This window comes from Oryctolagus cuniculus, chromosome 4 (genome assembly GCF_051225735.1).
Source record: "Oryctolagus cuniculus isolate XC-2025 breed Fujian yellow rabbit chromosome 4, ASM5122573v1, whole genome shotgun sequence".
Classification (NCBI taxonomy): Eukaryota; Metazoa; Chordata; class Mammalia; order Lagomorpha; family Leporidae; genus Oryctolagus; species Oryctolagus cuniculus.
In genome coordinates this window covers 173,141,510-173,157,526 of record NC_142870.1, presented here as the reverse complement: position 1 = coordinate 173,157,526, position 16,017 = coordinate 173,141,510, and the positions used below count along the sequence as shown (strand labels likewise).

Below are 16,017 nucleotides of genomic sequence, written 5' to 3'. Positions count from 1 at the left end.
GTCTACTACTTTTATAACTTCAGTGAATCAATAATTATCTTAAAACGTAAACACTTAAAACAGATTCAAGTCATCTTTGGCTGATGGTGTGCTCACGTGCCTGTTTGGTGGAAAGGGATGGAGTTTGCACTAGCCTCACTAGGCCTCACTCACCTGTGCTGTGGCTACAGTAGGGTCCTAGCGTTCTGCTCATGGCTGTGCTGTTCTTCTCCACATTTCAGTTTTATATATTCCAGAATTCTTGAAAGTTTAGTTTCTGTGTTAAGCCCCCTGAAGTGTGTCACTCTGTAGCTATACACAGAAAGCTTACGTCTTTGTCCTTAATCTTATCTTTAGCTCCTTAATGGAGAGCTGAAGCAGCTATACACTGCCATCACACGGGCTCGTGTCAACCTCTGGATCTTTGATGAAAACCAAGAGAAACGGGATGCTGCTTTCAAATATTTCATTGAAAGAAATTTTGTCCAAGTTGTGAAGACAGATGAAAATAAGGGTAAGAGCTTTAAAACAGTCTCACTGCTGGAGGCAGCATGCTTCTCTCGGCTGCTCTTATGGTCCTATATGAAGGATATTACCTTCTGAGAGCACTTTCCTTTCCATAGTCGTCTAAGAAATGAGAGTTCTTACTCGTTTGCTGAAGTATATAGGAGAGTGTGGTGCAATGGGATCAGGAGGGTTAGCTCTTTAGGGAAGATCTTTATTTGTCCTTTATTCTTTCTCTGAGACTCTCAACTAATTTGTCATTCCTTTGCCCCAAATTCTTCAATGACTGCAGTGCCTACCAGACACAGTCCTGCTTCATGGCATGCTTGGTTCATTGTGACTTGGCTCCTGACACATGCTAATTATCATCCCCTCCCTCCTCTTTCCCCTGAACCTCTCCCAGCCCTATACTGTTCTCCTTACTTGCCGTTTCCATTGACCCACATGATTTCCCCTGCCTCCTTTTTATCTCTCAGGGACCAGTTACCCAGTTTACCTTCCACAAATGTTTGTTGCATTCCTTTTCTGTGACAATGCCAGAAAGTCCAATGTCTTCCCTTTTCTCTCTTGTAATCTTTCTGATATCTGGCTCATTGGCTTCCCAAGGATTTTTATACTGCATAATTGCTTGCTTGTAATTTTGTCCCATTAACCACAGCTATTATTTTAAATTTATTGATGTATTTGAAAGAGTTGCAGAGAGAAAGAAAGGGAGAGACAGAGAGAGAGAGAGAGATCTTCGATCTGCTGGTTCACTCCCCAGGTGGATGCTATAGCCGGGGCTGGGCCATGCTGAAGCCAGGAGCTTCTTCCAGGTCTCCCACATGGGTAGCAGGGGTCCAAGCACTTGGGCCATCTTCCTCATTTTCCCAGGCCATTAACAGGGAGCTTAACCACAGCTTTTTATCTCTGTGCTTGCAGAGTCAAGTCTATGCTTGACCCATGTTAGGTAGTAAATCGGTATTAAAAGGATGAATGTGGGGCTGGCGTCATGGTTGCCATGGCGCACTAGGCTAATCGTCCGCCTGTGGCACTGGCATCCAATATGGGCGCTGGGTTCTAGTCCTGGTTGCTTCTCTTCCAGTCCAGCTCTCTGCTGTGGCCCAGGAGGGCAGTGGAGGATGGCCCAAGTGTTTGGGCCCTGCACCTGCATGGGAGACCAGGAAGAAGCACCTGGCTCCTGGCTTCAGATTGACACAGTTCCAGCCGTTGCAGCCATTTGGGGAGTGAACCAACAGAAGGAAGACTTTTCTCTCTGTCTCTCTCTCTCTCTCACTGTCTGTAATTCTACCTGTCAAATAAATAAATAAATAATCTAAAAAATATATATGGAAAAAAAAAAAAAAAGGATGAATGGCCTATAGTCAAGACCCACAAGGAATCAAGACTCTGGTATCTGAGCCATTATCTGGTGCCATTAATTCAACTTACCTGTTTACTTGTTTACTTGAGTTCCCTAAATCCACATCTCCCAGCCAATCCTTTTTTTTTTTTTTTTTTTTTTGGACAGGCAGAGTGAGAGAGAGAGAGACAGAGAGAGTTACAGATAGTGAGAGAGAGACAGAGAGAAAGGTCTTCCTCTTCCTTCTGTTGGTTCACTCCCCTAATGGCTGCTACGGCTGGCACTGCGCCGATCTGAAGCCAGAAGCTAAGTGCTTTCTCCCGGTCTCCCGTGTGGGTGCAGGGCCCAAGCACTGTGGCCATCCTCTGCTGCACTCCCAGGCCACAGCAGAGAGCTGGACTGGAAGAGGAGCAACCGGGACTAGTACTCAGCGCCCCAACCAGGACTGGAACCTGGGGTGCCAGCACTGCAGGCGGAGGATTAGCCAAGTGAGCCGTGGTGCCGGCCAGTCCTTCTTGATACCAGAGGTTCCCTTTTCACCCAAGAAAGACAAGACTCCGTATGCTCTACCCCAAAAGGTTATACAAAGAGAACTTTGTGTGTGGACAAACCATTTCCTAAGAGCATTCCCTGATTCTGGCATTCTGCTCACCCAAGGACAGGAATGGGTGAAAATTAGAGAAAATAGGACTTGTTGGGAGAATACAAAATTTTTTAAAGATTTATTTCTTTATTTGAAAGTCAGAGTTACACAGAGAGAAGAGAGGCAGAGAGAGAGAGGCAGAGAGAGAGAGGTCTTCCATCCAATGGTTCACTTCCCAGTTGGCCTCAACGGCTGGAGCTGCGCCAATCTGAAGCCAGGAGCCAGTTTCTTCTGGGTCTCCCACGTGGTTGCAGGGGCCCAAGCGTTTGGGCCATCTTCTACTGCTTTCCCAGGCCTTAGCAGAGAGCTGGATCAGAAGTGGAGCAGCCAGGTCTTGAACCAATGCCCATATGGGATGCCGGCGCTTCAGGCCAGGGTGTTAACCCACTGCACCACAGTGCTGGCCCCAGAGAATACGATTAATGTGTGCTTTTGGGTAATTGATTGGCAGTGTCCTTTTGACTTAAAAGTTCTACCTCTAGCAATCTATGTGAGATATTTTTGTTCAAAATCTCAAAGATCCATGATGTTCATCATAGCCCTGTTTATAATCACAGGAACTAAAAACAACCTAATGTGTCCATCACTGGAGAAAAGGTTAACTGCATTTCTTTCAATGAAATAGCAAATAGCCATTAAAAAGAGAGAGAGGTGCATTTCCATTTAATGATATAGAAAGTTGTTTAAGATTTATTAGATGGGGGAGAAAGCAAAAATTTAAGCAAGCACAGATAGAGTGATCCATCTGTTTAAATAACTTTATATTATACAAATATGAAACTGTATAGGAGTGGGTATTTGGCATAGTGGTTAGGATACTGTTTGAGTTTGGATTTGGGTTTGGTTCCCTGCTTTGCTGTCCATTCCAGCTTCTTGCTAATGCATATCCTGGGAGGCCACAGAAGATGGCTCAAGTCCTTGGGTCCCTGCCAACCATGTGGGAGAATCAGATTGAGTTCTGGTATCCTGGCTTCAGCCTGGCCCAGCTCTGGCTAGTGTGGATATTTGGGGAATGAACTAACTGGTAAAAGATTTCTGTAGAGTCTCTCTATAGACCTTTAAAATAAAATAAACAAAATAAAATAAAATTTAAAAAGCATATTTATAGTTATTAGAATAGAATGTTTATTCGTGTGTGTGTATGTGTGTTTATGTGTGTATACCAACACCTCCTAAGTGTCTAACTAGTAAATGGAATTAGGGGAGTGAGTGTTTGCCCTAACAGTTGGGATGACTGCACCCCACATAGAGTAACTGGGTTCCATCTCCAGCTCTGGCCCCTGAATCTGGTTTCATGCCTGGGGGACAGTGATGATGGCTCCAGTGGTTGGATTCTTGCCACTAAGTTGGGAGACCTGGATTACATTCCTGGGTCCTAGCTTTGGCCTTGGATCAGCCCTGACTCTTGTGGGTATTTGGGGAGTTAGCCAGCTGATGAGAGTTCTGTCTGTCTGTGCTTCTCTCTGTTTCTCTGCTTCTCAAATAGACAGTACTTGAAAAAAATTTGGTTTGTGAGAGTCCGGATAGTGAGGGGTAATAGGTTTTCAAAGTTTGTTTGATTCCTGAGTTTCACAAAACAGGAACCAAGAGTTCAGATAGTAAAGAATTCATCAGAAATTTCTCTGTAGCTATTCAGTATACACGTGTAGTAACAGTTTTAATAGAGTTTGAAGAGAGAACGAGCACATATGCACATGTTTATACCCATAGGTCTGATGCAAACTGTTTATAGTGGTTACCTCTGGTGTTAGGACCAGTGGCTGTTGGATTGTTAGTAGATGTGGACAAATTTCACTTTATACCTATATCCTTCTGTGGTGTTTCTGAGGTTAAAAAATCATGATCATGCATTGTTTTCATAATTTACCAAGACTGAATAATTAAAAATGAAGTGAAGTCCTTCTGGTAGGATAACCTCACAGAAGAGGAAATTGTTCTCTTCCTTGAGGGTCACTGCTGAGTTGGCTTCTCTAGGCCACAGTCAATCCCTCTAATAAGAGAAGGAGCAGGGTGTGGCTGCTGCAAGGACGAGGTGTTCTGATTCCTGAGCGTTCCTCAGCTCACTCCGTGAAGGAAGGCTGTTTCTGGTTATTGCTGGTGGCCCAGTTGGGGACCAGGATCAGATGTTCTGTTCCTAGGACCTGGCTCTTGTGGTGTGAGGGAAATGTTGATTGCTTGGAGTTAAAAACTGGCTTCACAAACTCTCTACCTGCATAGTCACAGGACCTTATTTAGGGCTCACTTTCTCTCTGTAGGCCTTTACTTCTTCAACTAAAAGGGAAATGAGTGAGTTGGCCTGGTATGGTTTTTCTCAGTCTCTCTGTAGCTCACAAGCCTTTGGTTCCCAAAACATGCTGTGGTATTCACTGTGAGAGACCATCAAGATAGACAAATTTTCTAATTTAAAAATTCAAGAAAATTACACTTAATTTTATGTCTTTGTAGCATTAAGAATGCAAGAAAAGCTGCAGTCTTCATTACCAGCTGTAGCTGCACGTGGTATTCTTTCAGAGCATCTGTGTTCCTGGCAAGGGAACTTGGAGGCATGTAGTGACTGTGCCATTGTGCTTCTTCAGCATGGTGCCTCCAGTTTGCTTGCCCTGTTTACAGTCCAGTGCAGGGTTTTCTGTGGGAGTAAAATATCACCAGAGCACTGATAATGCACGTGGATTCAGAACCAGACACTGCAAAGCCATCAGTGCCCAAGGGCAGTAGCAGTGGTAGGACAGGGAGGTATCAGGCACTGAGGCTTAAGGAGTCACTCTCTTGGTTGATATCCATTGGTCTGGGTATCCCTCGCCCCTTCAACTCAGATTTGGCTGTTATTGTAGTTCTGCTGATGCTGGGCAGCAGCAGCCAGCGTAGCTCTCACACAGTGACTGTGCTGCTGAACTGTGGTGCTCAGTATGTTAGGGGTATCAACTGTATTTTCAACTCACAGTGGGGCTTATTGGGATATAACTCCATTGCAAGTCTATGAGCATCTGTACTCGACTATAAAGTTCTGTCACTTTGTTCCTTGCTAAAGCTCTGCTCTGGGAGCTTGATAAGAGCTTGATTTTGGAATTTTGAGGTAGATTTAGTAATTGCTATCTGTCTTCTGATTCATAGCCAGACAAAAGAAAAGTTGACCAAAATTTAAAAACCAGACCACATCCTTCTCGCCTTCACCTCCACCTTCTAAAACCCACAGCAGCCAGGACTGATAAGCTAAAGTATATAATAAAAGAATGTTAGAATGACCACTCAAGTATATCAGCCTGCTCTGGCATTTGTAACAAAATACCATGATCTGGGTGGCTTAATCAACAGAAATATAGTTTTGCACAGTTCTGGAGGCTACAAGTCCAAGATCAAGGCGTTGGCAGAGTGGGTATCTGCAGAGGCCTCTTTTTGGCTCGTAGACAAGCTTCATACTGCTTCCACATGGAGTCTTTCCTCTGTGCTCGCATGCCCCCTGGTGTCTCTGTGTGTTCTGGTCTCCTCTTTTACTGATATAGTCATACAGCGTACTCTTAACAGCCCCATTCTAACTTGGTCACCCATTCTGAGGTATTGTGGTGTTGAGGGTTGCAATTCAGCCATAACAACAGGTTTAATTGGATGCCCAGGGAAGCAAATCCACTTTTCTTTTTCATTTTAGACTTTGATGATAGCATGTTTGTTAAGACCTCGACTCCTGAGGAGTGGATTGCCCAAGGAGAATACTATGCCAAGCACCAGTGCTGGAAGGTAAGGGGCTGGAGCAGGAACCGCTGGGGCCAGTAGCCTCAGCAGGCCTCACGGCAGGTTTTCCCACCTTTGCACGTGTCTCCAAGAAAAGATGAGGGTGCATATGGTGCTCGTGCCCCTTCTGAAACCTGAAGTCACTCGAGAGCTCCCTGTCCAGCGCAGGGATGGCCCCCTTCACTTTGGCCAGGTACCTGCATTGCTGATGGGAGAATGGGAAGTCATGACCTTTGCCCACCAAGGAATCCTTTTGTGAAGTTTTCTCAGCTTTTGCTCTCATCACAAGACAGTAACAGGTTGTTCTCTTACTTTTCAAACTGATCAGATGTAGACTTCACCCAGTCTGACTCTGGTGAGCATGGACTAATAAATAAACTTTGTCACTAGACAGCACTGACCAGTCTCCAGCCAGTCATGTTAGTCAGCCAGCGCAGTTTTTTTCCACAAAATGTTACCTCTGTGATAGACCTTTTGAAGTGTGGGAACTAGGCCGAGAGCCTCATTGCTTTTCCCACAGTCAGCATTCCCTGCATCGCCAGGTCTCAGGTGGGACACCACTGCTGGTGTCTCCTATGAGGTGGTGGTAGTGATGTCTTCACTGGCAAGTTGCAAATGCCCTACTGAAAGAGAAGTGTTTTAAAAATCTAATAAGAAGAATCCTGGTCTCAAGGTTGGTTCTTTGGCTCAGCAAAGTCAGCATGGGCACCTTCTCATTACCATCGCTTCTCTGTCTCATCTGTATCTTGTCAAATGGCATAATGGCTGCTCCAGCAGCTCCAAACACCCTGTGCCCCACAGTGGCCTCTCAACAGGAGTGAAGAGCAGCCACTTTCCTTTCAATCATGAAGTTCCTAGTGGCCTTCTCCTGCATCTCATTGGTCAGTTCCAGGTCATATATAGACCGCGTCCTAGAATCCCCTAGGGATTCTGGGGGAATGGTCTCATCTGGCATTTTCAGCCCTTTAAGGGAGGCAGATTCTGCCATCAGGGAAGAAAGGGCAGAGGGGATACTGAGATCAGCTTGCCAGCAACACTGGCCACCGTAGGCATGGCTACACGGAAGTGCACGTTTCCCAAGGATGGGACTCCCCCATGCATGGGGTGTGCCCCAGGCCTGCAGCTGCTAGTGATGCTCTCCAGAAGAGCAGCGAAAGCTGGTTTAGGACAGATCACTGTACGTCTCAGTGTTCAACTCCTCCTCCTCACAGAGAACGTCTGCAGCTTTTCTGGCAGTTTCTGAACAAATGGACACAGTGACTTCTCTCGAGCAGCTTGTCCTGCTTCTCTAATGGTCCTTCCTTCCTCTGGCATTTCATGGAGTTGGGCCTGAGTGAAGCTACCTGGAAGTGATGGGGAAGGTGAATCCACAAGTCAGAACTTGACAGAAGCCACAGGGGAAGTGTCTGTGGACTGACATGGCCAGAGGGAATTTTCAATGTTTTCTCAGTCCCAGCTCTTAGAGGAGTTTCTGTCTGTTGCAGCAAATACTTCATATCTTGGATTTATCAGTTACGTGACTGCATAATAAGCAATCCCAGCACTTAGCATTTTTTTTTTTTTTGACAGGCAGGGTGGACAGTGAGAGAGAGAGAGAAAGGTCTTCCTTTGCCGTTGGTTCACCCTCCAATGGCCGCCGCGGTCGGCGCACTGCGGCCGGCGCACCGCGCTGATCCGATGGCAGGAGCCAGGAGCCAGGTGCTTTTCCTGGTCTCCCATGGGGTGCAGGGCCCAAGCACCTGGGCCATCCTCCACTGCACTCCCTGGCCACAGCAGAGAGCTGGCCTGGAAGAGGGGCAACCGGGACAGAATCCGGCGCCCCAACCGGGATTAGAACCCGGTGTTCCGGCGTCGCAAGGCGGAGGATTAGCCTAGTGAGCCGCGGCGCCGGCCTAGCACTTAGCATCTTAAAACAAGTCATTTCTGTTGCTCCCAATTCTGTGGGTTAGCAGTGTTGGGTTTAGCTGAGTTGTTCTTCTGGCCTCGGCTGGGCAACTTGGGTCTGCATTCAGCTGCTAGTCAGTGAGGCAGGCTTGCTTCTGGGGGTTGACTGGCACTTGGCTCAGGTGACTGGCGTGACTGGGGTTCCTGGGTTACATATTCTTCATCTTCTTTCTGCTTAGTCTGGGCTTGTTCACGTGACACCTGAGCAGGATTTAGAGAAGTACCAGGATCTCTTGAGGACAGGCCTTGGAACTCACTAACATTTCTTTTGGTGAGCTCTGTTGGCCATAGCAAATCACAGCCCAGATTAGAAGGGAGGGAAAATAGGCAGCAGTCATGAGGGGAGAACCGGCAAAGTTGTACAAATCGAAGGGGTATGGACAGATACAGATGGCGTAAAGGACTGTGGCCACCCTTGCCATTGGGACATGGGGTAGAAGTATAGAATGCATGCTGTTGTAGCTTTGGGCCTATCTAGAAGTTTGTTTCATAAGTACATAGTTTTTAGTTGCAAAAGGTGACTGAGCCCCAAAACTTGTTATTCACTTCTTGTCCTTGCTTTAACTCGCTGTTGTAACACTAGGATTTTTTTTTTTTTGGTAGGGTGTGGGTGGGCAGTAGGGAGGGAGATGAGGGATAATATGGGCAACAGGCATGGGTATGAAGTTGAAAAACTCTAGTCTTTCCCATCATTCCCTTCATAACACTGTTGGTGTTACCCATATGTGTTGCCCATGGGTTTCCAGTTATCTGTCCCTTTAAATATACCTTTTGAATGTTTAATCTAAAATCTTTTTAGGGGAGCCGGCACAGATGAGGATGTTATAAAAAAGCCCCCTTGCCTGACTTTATTTTGACCCTGCTAACGGACTTCAGGACTCAGGTGGTTTATTGAGTTTGTGGCTGCATGTCAATGAATGTTTCAGAACCACCATACAGGATTCATTCATTCAGCAAATCTCTTTTGAGCTATGGGCCAAGCATTATGTTTCAGTCCCAGTGTATAAGGAGAAGCAAAACGGGCAAATAGATGGGTACACAGTTGCAGCTGTTGTGGGTGTCACAGATGAGAGACCCCCAGAACCACCTTTCCTGGACAGGGAGGCCAGAGAAGCCTTCTTAGAAAGAGACCTGTAGAATGAATAAAGTTAACCAGGCGAAGAAAGGATGGAAGAGGATTTCAGTTAGAAGAAACAGTGTGTGCAAAGGCCCCATGCTAAGAAGGATCAAGGCGTAGATCTCAGGTGTGCAAGGAGGCCCCTGGGGCTGGGGAGGCTGAGGCCAAGAGCATGAGTGGGGAGAGAAGCCATCCTGCCCACTTTATCAGCAGACGCCTCTTAGCCCCTGCCCTGCCCACACTGAGACCTGATGTCTACGTGCTGCTGCGTAGAATGTGAACCTTCTGCCCTTTGTAGCCTGTGCTGGGAGACATGGTGTCAGCATTTCTGTGTTAGAAAAACAGCTTTCTCCTGCAAGGACCAGGTTGCGGCTGACTCCTCTGTGACACGTGTTTGCACATCTTACAGTCAGAGGATCTGGTAATGCACCTGGATGTGCTGCACTGTCGTGTCCAGTGCCAGCGCCACCTAGGACGTGTGCTGCAGCCGCTCCCCCAGCACTGCCAGGAAGCCAGCAGTTGCCAACTGGGTCAAAGCACAGAAAAGCTCCTGGGTGATTTTAGACCATTTGTTCCATGGCTCTGACCTGAGGTTGCTTCTGTATACAACGAGGAGGATGACACTTCTTACATGTGGCTACTGGAAGATTAAACTGAGTGGTGCTCTTGTGGCCTAAAAACATACATATTATATACCTTTTCCATGACTTCCAAAAGGAACCTTTGCATGTGCAGTGTCGGCTGGTAGCACTGTTAGTCTTTATCCTCTGTGGCTGCCGTGGCAGTTCTGCACCTTCCTGTCCCTCCCTCCCAGGTGGGGTAGGGCAGGACCAGGTACTGTATCAGCATAAGCATGTAATGCATGCTCTAACTCCTGTTCTGTGTGTTACCTCCAATGCCTTAGTGATAATCAGAATTTTTTCCCTATTCCAGGTTGCAGCCAAGTGTTACCAAAAAGGAGGTGCATTTGAGAAGGAGAAGTTGGCTCTGGCCCACAATACTGTCCTGAACATGAAGTCTAAGAAAGTCAGCCCTAGGTAAGAGTCTCAGGATCATTTCAGGTTTGCTCTAATGAGAGTAGCAGGTCAAATGTGTTGGTGTTAGATCAGCATTCCATGGGTTGTTGTTTTATTTGCTGTTTTATTTCCCTTCCTTCAGGGAAAAGCAGTTGGAGTATTTGAAACTGGCTAAGACATACTTGGAATGCAATGAGCCAAAGCTGTCGCTTAAGTGTCTGAGCTGCGCCAAGGAGTTTCAGCTCTGTGCCCAGCTGTGTGAGAGGCTGGGAAAGGTATGGTGCTCCCAATCGATAGCAGCCCCTTGGGAGAACTGGGCTTGTCTTGAACAGATTGAGAGGAGGACCATTCAGCCTCTGCTTGGAGCAGGCAAGGGCCCTGGTCCTCCACTGAGGGAGAGCCTGGCTCTGGTGACTCTAACGGCTGTCCTTCTTCCTCTGTCTGCTCAGACTTCTAGAAGTCTCTGGAGACTCTGTGTGTGTGTGTGTGTGTGTGTGTGTGTGTTCCTCTGTGTCTCTATTAAAGTTCAAGGCCTGATATTAGCCACAGGGAGGTCAGATGTCCAAGTCACAGATAGGTTTTAGAATATTCTTGCCTTCTCTTTCTCTATGTTTGCAGTCTGGATTCAGCTTGAGTAAGAAGCCTGGGCTTGACATGGGGTTTTTCCTGTGTTCCTAGCAATTACTTTAGATATGCATGTCCCCAGCAGTCACATGTGGTTATTTAATTTAAAATTTAAATTAATAAAAATGTCATAAAGTTAAAAATGATGCCTTCAGTCTCCCTAGGCATACTGCAAGTGCCCATTGATAGGGGACATTTGCAGCATCACAGAATGCTCTTTTAGAGAGCTGCTAGCCCAGAGCTCACCCACTTGGAGTGGTCAGCAGGCTGGCAACAAGCCCAAACTTCATTTGTCAGCAACAAGATTAGCGCATGAGGTGAAAGGAAGCAGCCGGTAATTTTTACAGCCATTTGGCATTGCTGAGACATACAGGGGGTGGTTGTTTTCTTGTGACTAGTTTTTAGTGTGCCACTTTTGATGGGCTCAAAATTTCAAGCAGCCGGGTCTTCCTCCACAGGTGGTTCGAGAGGCTGTAGATGGTGCGTTTTCCACGTATTGGCATCATGACTGTGGCTGGAGGGCAGGGTCTGTGTGTGCATGTGAAACATGCAGCATGCTAACTCCTTAGACCCTCTGTCCACAGGCTAGGGATTAGGGGTGGGGACTGAATTGTGGCCCCGAGTCAGTGTCCAAAAACATGCTAAGACCCTCTTGATGTAGTCTGTCCTGCTCCATGATTATTACAGGTTTTAGGAAGTGGGAACAGAGGGGCATCCTGGAGAAGACATTTCACTGGGGATGGAAGTTTGGGTCCTAGATTCCAGGAACAAGAATAGTATCCAACTTCTGCCCTCCAGTCTTCAGTACTGCCTCCTTGGATCCAAGAGAAGGCCTCAGCTTGTCACTGTCCCCTGTTGTCTGTAAGCATCTGGCATGACTGAAGCAGAGACTCCATCCTTGTCTCCTGACCATCCTTTCTCCTGTCAAGCTGCACATCTGAAGTGAGAATGGATGAGGGGAAAGGCCGGGGATCCCTGACGTGCACCCACACTCCCTTCTCCAGGACTTCAGCACCTTCTGAACATGGAGACCGTACTGCCCCGGAAGCCTGACACTCCCTCTGTACTTCTGCCTCCGTGGGGCCAACTCCTAGATGCTGCTTCCTCGACCTTCTCTCAGCAGCACATCCTAGCAGTTCTCACCCCATGCAAGGAGGAGCCTGGACCCCTTTCTTGGCTCATGCCCTGTCTGGAAGAGTGTTCACCCTCAGCCAGTCTCAGACATCTTCTGGCCTCACTCCAGCCAACTGACAGTATTCAAAATGAGCAGCGTGGTGGCAGCTTTTGCCTGGATTCTGAGGCCAGATGACCTTCCTGTTCCCAGCCCCCAAGTGTGCGCTGCCCTGGGATGAAGTGTTTGTGGGGATGTGTGGGAGTAGTAAGCTTTACTGTCAGGCAGTCGTGTGCCCTGCCTACTTCCTTTCTCCAGAGAGCAGCATTGGTGTCCCTGGATGCCGTGTGGAGTGGGCTAGAGCAGGCGCTGCTGCTTAGCACTGGCTCTCCCTTCCTGCATCCAGCTGGTCACACACGTGGCACATGACATGCCCTCACTCACACACAGGGCGTTGTCTTGAGAGTAGTGAGCACTGTGGAGAGAGAAGATAGAAAACAGAAGTCTTAGTGGGAAGGCTCACTGATGTGGCTGAGACAAGTCTAAGCACTTCTTGGTCTGTGAGCTCTGGAAAACTTGCCTGTGAATCTTAGTTTTACTTTAGCACTTCCTGCAGCTTGTCTCATTCAACATCACTAGTATCATTTTTTGGAGGGGCCTGGCAAATATTTGTTGTTGCACTTTAGTTTTTCCTTTGAACCTCAGGATTAGCGAGTAGCATTATGAAATTAAATACTCAACACATTGTAGACCCCCTGCTGTGTGCCAGGCACTGTAAGTGCTGGTGACCAGGGGGTCTCAAAGCATAGACCTGGGCCTAGCAGAACTTCCCTTTCCACTGTGGGGGAGCTGAGGGGATAAACAGAGTACAAGGTGTCAGTGGTGATGAGGGCTAAGAAGAAAAGAAAGCATGGTGGAGGAAGAGGGTATAGAAGGGGCTGCAGGTGCAGAGGGAGGCTTCAGACAGTTGATTTTTGAGCAGACATGATAACAGCTTCTGGAGGGCATCACAGGCCAAGACCCTCACAGGCAAAGCCAGCGTCGCGTCTTGGTAGGTTTGGAGAGCAGCAGGGCACCCAGTTGTGCTGGAGCTGAGTGAGGAAAATAGCAGTGGTGAACTGATTGCCACAGGCTGGCAGGAGTGGGTGTGGTGAGGCCTTGTGGCGCACAGGAAGGGCTGGATTTTGTTCAGATATGACGGGAGCCAGTGGAAGGTTTGGGTTGGAGGAGTGTCATGAAACTATTTGGAAGCTCTGAAGGGCAGCCAGGGAGAGGCAGAAAGCAAGGGAAGTTCGGAGAATCTAACAGTGGCGCAGGCTGCAGTGGGGCCTGTGCTGCTGGGGTGGTGGAGATGGGAAAGAAGGGGTCACATCTGGGGAATATCGGGGCAGCTGAATGGACAGTGTTAGCTGATGGACTGGATGGAATGCGTGAAGTGGCTAGGAGTCTGATGTCTGCTCTGCTCACGGGAGACCCACCATTGGTGAGGACAGGCCCACTCATTGCATTTTATGTTCGTCCTCTTGCTCTTTGCATTCTCTTCTCGTTGGCAGCCATTCCAGTATATTTGGTCTGTGTCTTCAAGTGCTCGTGTTCATGAAGAATACCTAGTGGTGTCTTCTATAAGTGTATATTTCAAACTTGTCTAAATGGCACCTTATTCTGTTTTCACTTATTCCTACCCCATATTATAGTGTTAAGATCTGGCCCTGTTCATGACCACTGGGGTGTTCTCAAGTAGGTGTCTCTGCACGGATTTATCTACTTAGATCTAGTCTGTCATCAGCTCCTGGCTGCCACTCATAACACCACGGTGCAGCATGTCTCCTTACAGTCCTGGGCAAGATTGTTCTTGAGATATGTTGCTGGGCTGGGCTGGGCTTGTGGCCCCAGAATATGCATATGTCTTATTTCATTTAGTGTGGCCACTTTGCTTTCTAGAATGGATGTGCTACTTTGTGCATGAGAGTTTCATGTTTCCCATTGTCTTGGCCACATTCAGCGAGTTCTGATTTTCCAATTTTTCGCGAGCCTGGTGGGTGTATCTCATTGTGGTTTTAGTTTATAGTTCTCTAATTATTAGTAGAAATGGACATTTTAATTTATTTGTTATTTATTCAAGCTTCCACTACTGTGGAAGTTTATAGCCTTTGCCTAGTTTTCTGTTATGTTTTCAAGAAAGCCTTTTTCTTGTGGTTGCAGGAATTTTTATGTTCTAGACTTACGTAGTCCAGTCACCACTAGTCATGAGTGAATATTTAAACTTAAACTGATTAAAATTAAATAAAATTTAAAACTTAGTTCCTCAGTTTCATTGTCTCCATTCCTTTCTTTCTTTCTGAAAGATTTATTTATTTGAAAGGCAGAGTTACAGAGAAAGAAGTAGGCACGCGTGCACATGCACACACACACACACACACACGCAGATATTTTCCATCCTCTGGTTCACTCTCAAGATACCTGCAATAGCCAAGGCTGGGCTAGGCCAAAGCCAGGAGCTGGGACCTTCTTCCAGGTCTCCCACATGGGTGGCAGGGGCCCAAGCACCTGGGCCATCTTCCACTGCCATATCCAGGCCGTCAACAGGGAGCTGGATCAGAACTGGAACAGGTGCCCATATGGGATGCCGACATCCCAGGTGGTGGTTTTACCCCCTATGTCACCATGTCAGCCCCTGTGCACATTTCAAAGGCTCCATATTCAAATGCGGCTAGAGGCTAGAAGATTGGATAGCATAGATATATAACATTTCTATCTTCACAGACAGTTCTGTTAATATTTGTCATCTACTAATTTTTATTTCATGTGTTCTTTATTGAAGTGTTTTGATGTAACCAAATCTGTCAGTTTTTCTCCTGTTCTATTTTTGTTTTTACTTCAAAGTCACAAAGATAATGTTATATATTTTCTCTTAATAGTTTTCCTATTTAAGATCTTTAATCCATCAGGATATATATATATATATATATATATATATGGTATAAGGTTGTGGTTTAGCTTTGTTTCTCCCTATTAAATAACTAGTTTGCTTACTATTTTTAATTATGTTTTAGTGTTTTTTAACTTAATACTAAAAAGGCATATGGTCTTCCTCTTTATTACTCATAGTAGTAGTATATTTTTAAGATTAGAAAGTCGTGAATATGCTAAATAAAAAGTAAACTTGCTCTGTCCTAGATAAGAGAGGCGGCCTATTTCTATAAACGAAGCCAGTGCTACAAAGATGCTTTCAGATGCTTTGAGCAGATTCAGGAATTTGATCTGGCTCTCACAATGTACTGCCAAGAGGAGCTTTTTGAAGAAGCGGCTATCGCAGTGGAAAAGTAGGTGGTTTTCTTCTCTCCCCTCGCTTCTGGGGCCGCTTGCCCTGGGTGGTGTCGTCCTCGCCCTGTGAGGGAGCTTGATCACGTCGCCCTCCTTCCACTTGAGTGTGGCCTTGGCGCTGGCTCAGGAGCTGCTTGAGAGCAAGACGCAGAGTTTTTCACTCTTTGTCAGCTTTCATAGCAGGAAAGGAGCAGAAGAAGATGAAGGGTGCGTATATATAGCAGACTATCCTGGCTCATCTGTGGAGTAAAGGCGGCCTGTCAGTGCTTCATAGCCGTCTGCACACCTGGCCAAGGAGCAGAGCCACAGCTGGATGGTGAAGGGGGAGATGGATGTGGTCACTGATGTGTCTGCAGCCCATCTCATCCTTTCTTGTTGATCACATATCACACTGAACATACTTGTGCACCCTGAATCATGCTCACGCTTTTATGAGAATTGAAGGGATTTTTTTTTTTTTTTTTTTTTTACTTTTTGTAGCTTTTATTTATGATGCAAATTTCATAGGTACAACTTTAGAACTATAATGGTTCTTCCCCCACACCCACCTCCCAGCCCACTCCCATCCTGCCTCCTCCTCCAATTCCAGCAGTTGGGATGAACATTTGGCACAGCTGCTAAGGCACCACTTGGAACTGAAGTGCTTAGGTTCAAGTCCCAGCTCCCTGTAATGGGCATCCTGGAGAT

General features: G+C 46.7%; 1 protein-coding gene across 2 annotated transcripts in view; it reads left to right on the top strand.

The window, feature by feature from the left end:
• The window catches only part of TRANK1 (tetratricopeptide repeat and ankyrin repeat containing 1), a 156,523-nt gene that overhangs the window by 132,317 nt on the left and 8,189 nt on the right, over nucleotides 1-16,017 (top strand). For both annotated transcript variants that reach the window (XM_089331309.1, XM_008266129.5), the window contains 5 exons: nucleotides 337-493; nucleotides 6,112-6,200; nucleotides 10,189-10,292; nucleotides 10,414-10,546; nucleotides 15,184-15,329. In XM_089331309.1, the coding sequence (XP_089187435.1) occupies nucleotides 337-493; nucleotides 6,112-6,200; nucleotides 10,189-10,292; nucleotides 10,414-10,546; nucleotides 15,184-15,329 (629 nt within the window). The remainder of the gene's footprint in view (nucleotides 1-336; nucleotides 494-6,111; nucleotides 6,201-10,188; nucleotides 10,293-10,413; nucleotides 10,547-15,183; nucleotides 15,330-16,017) is intronic.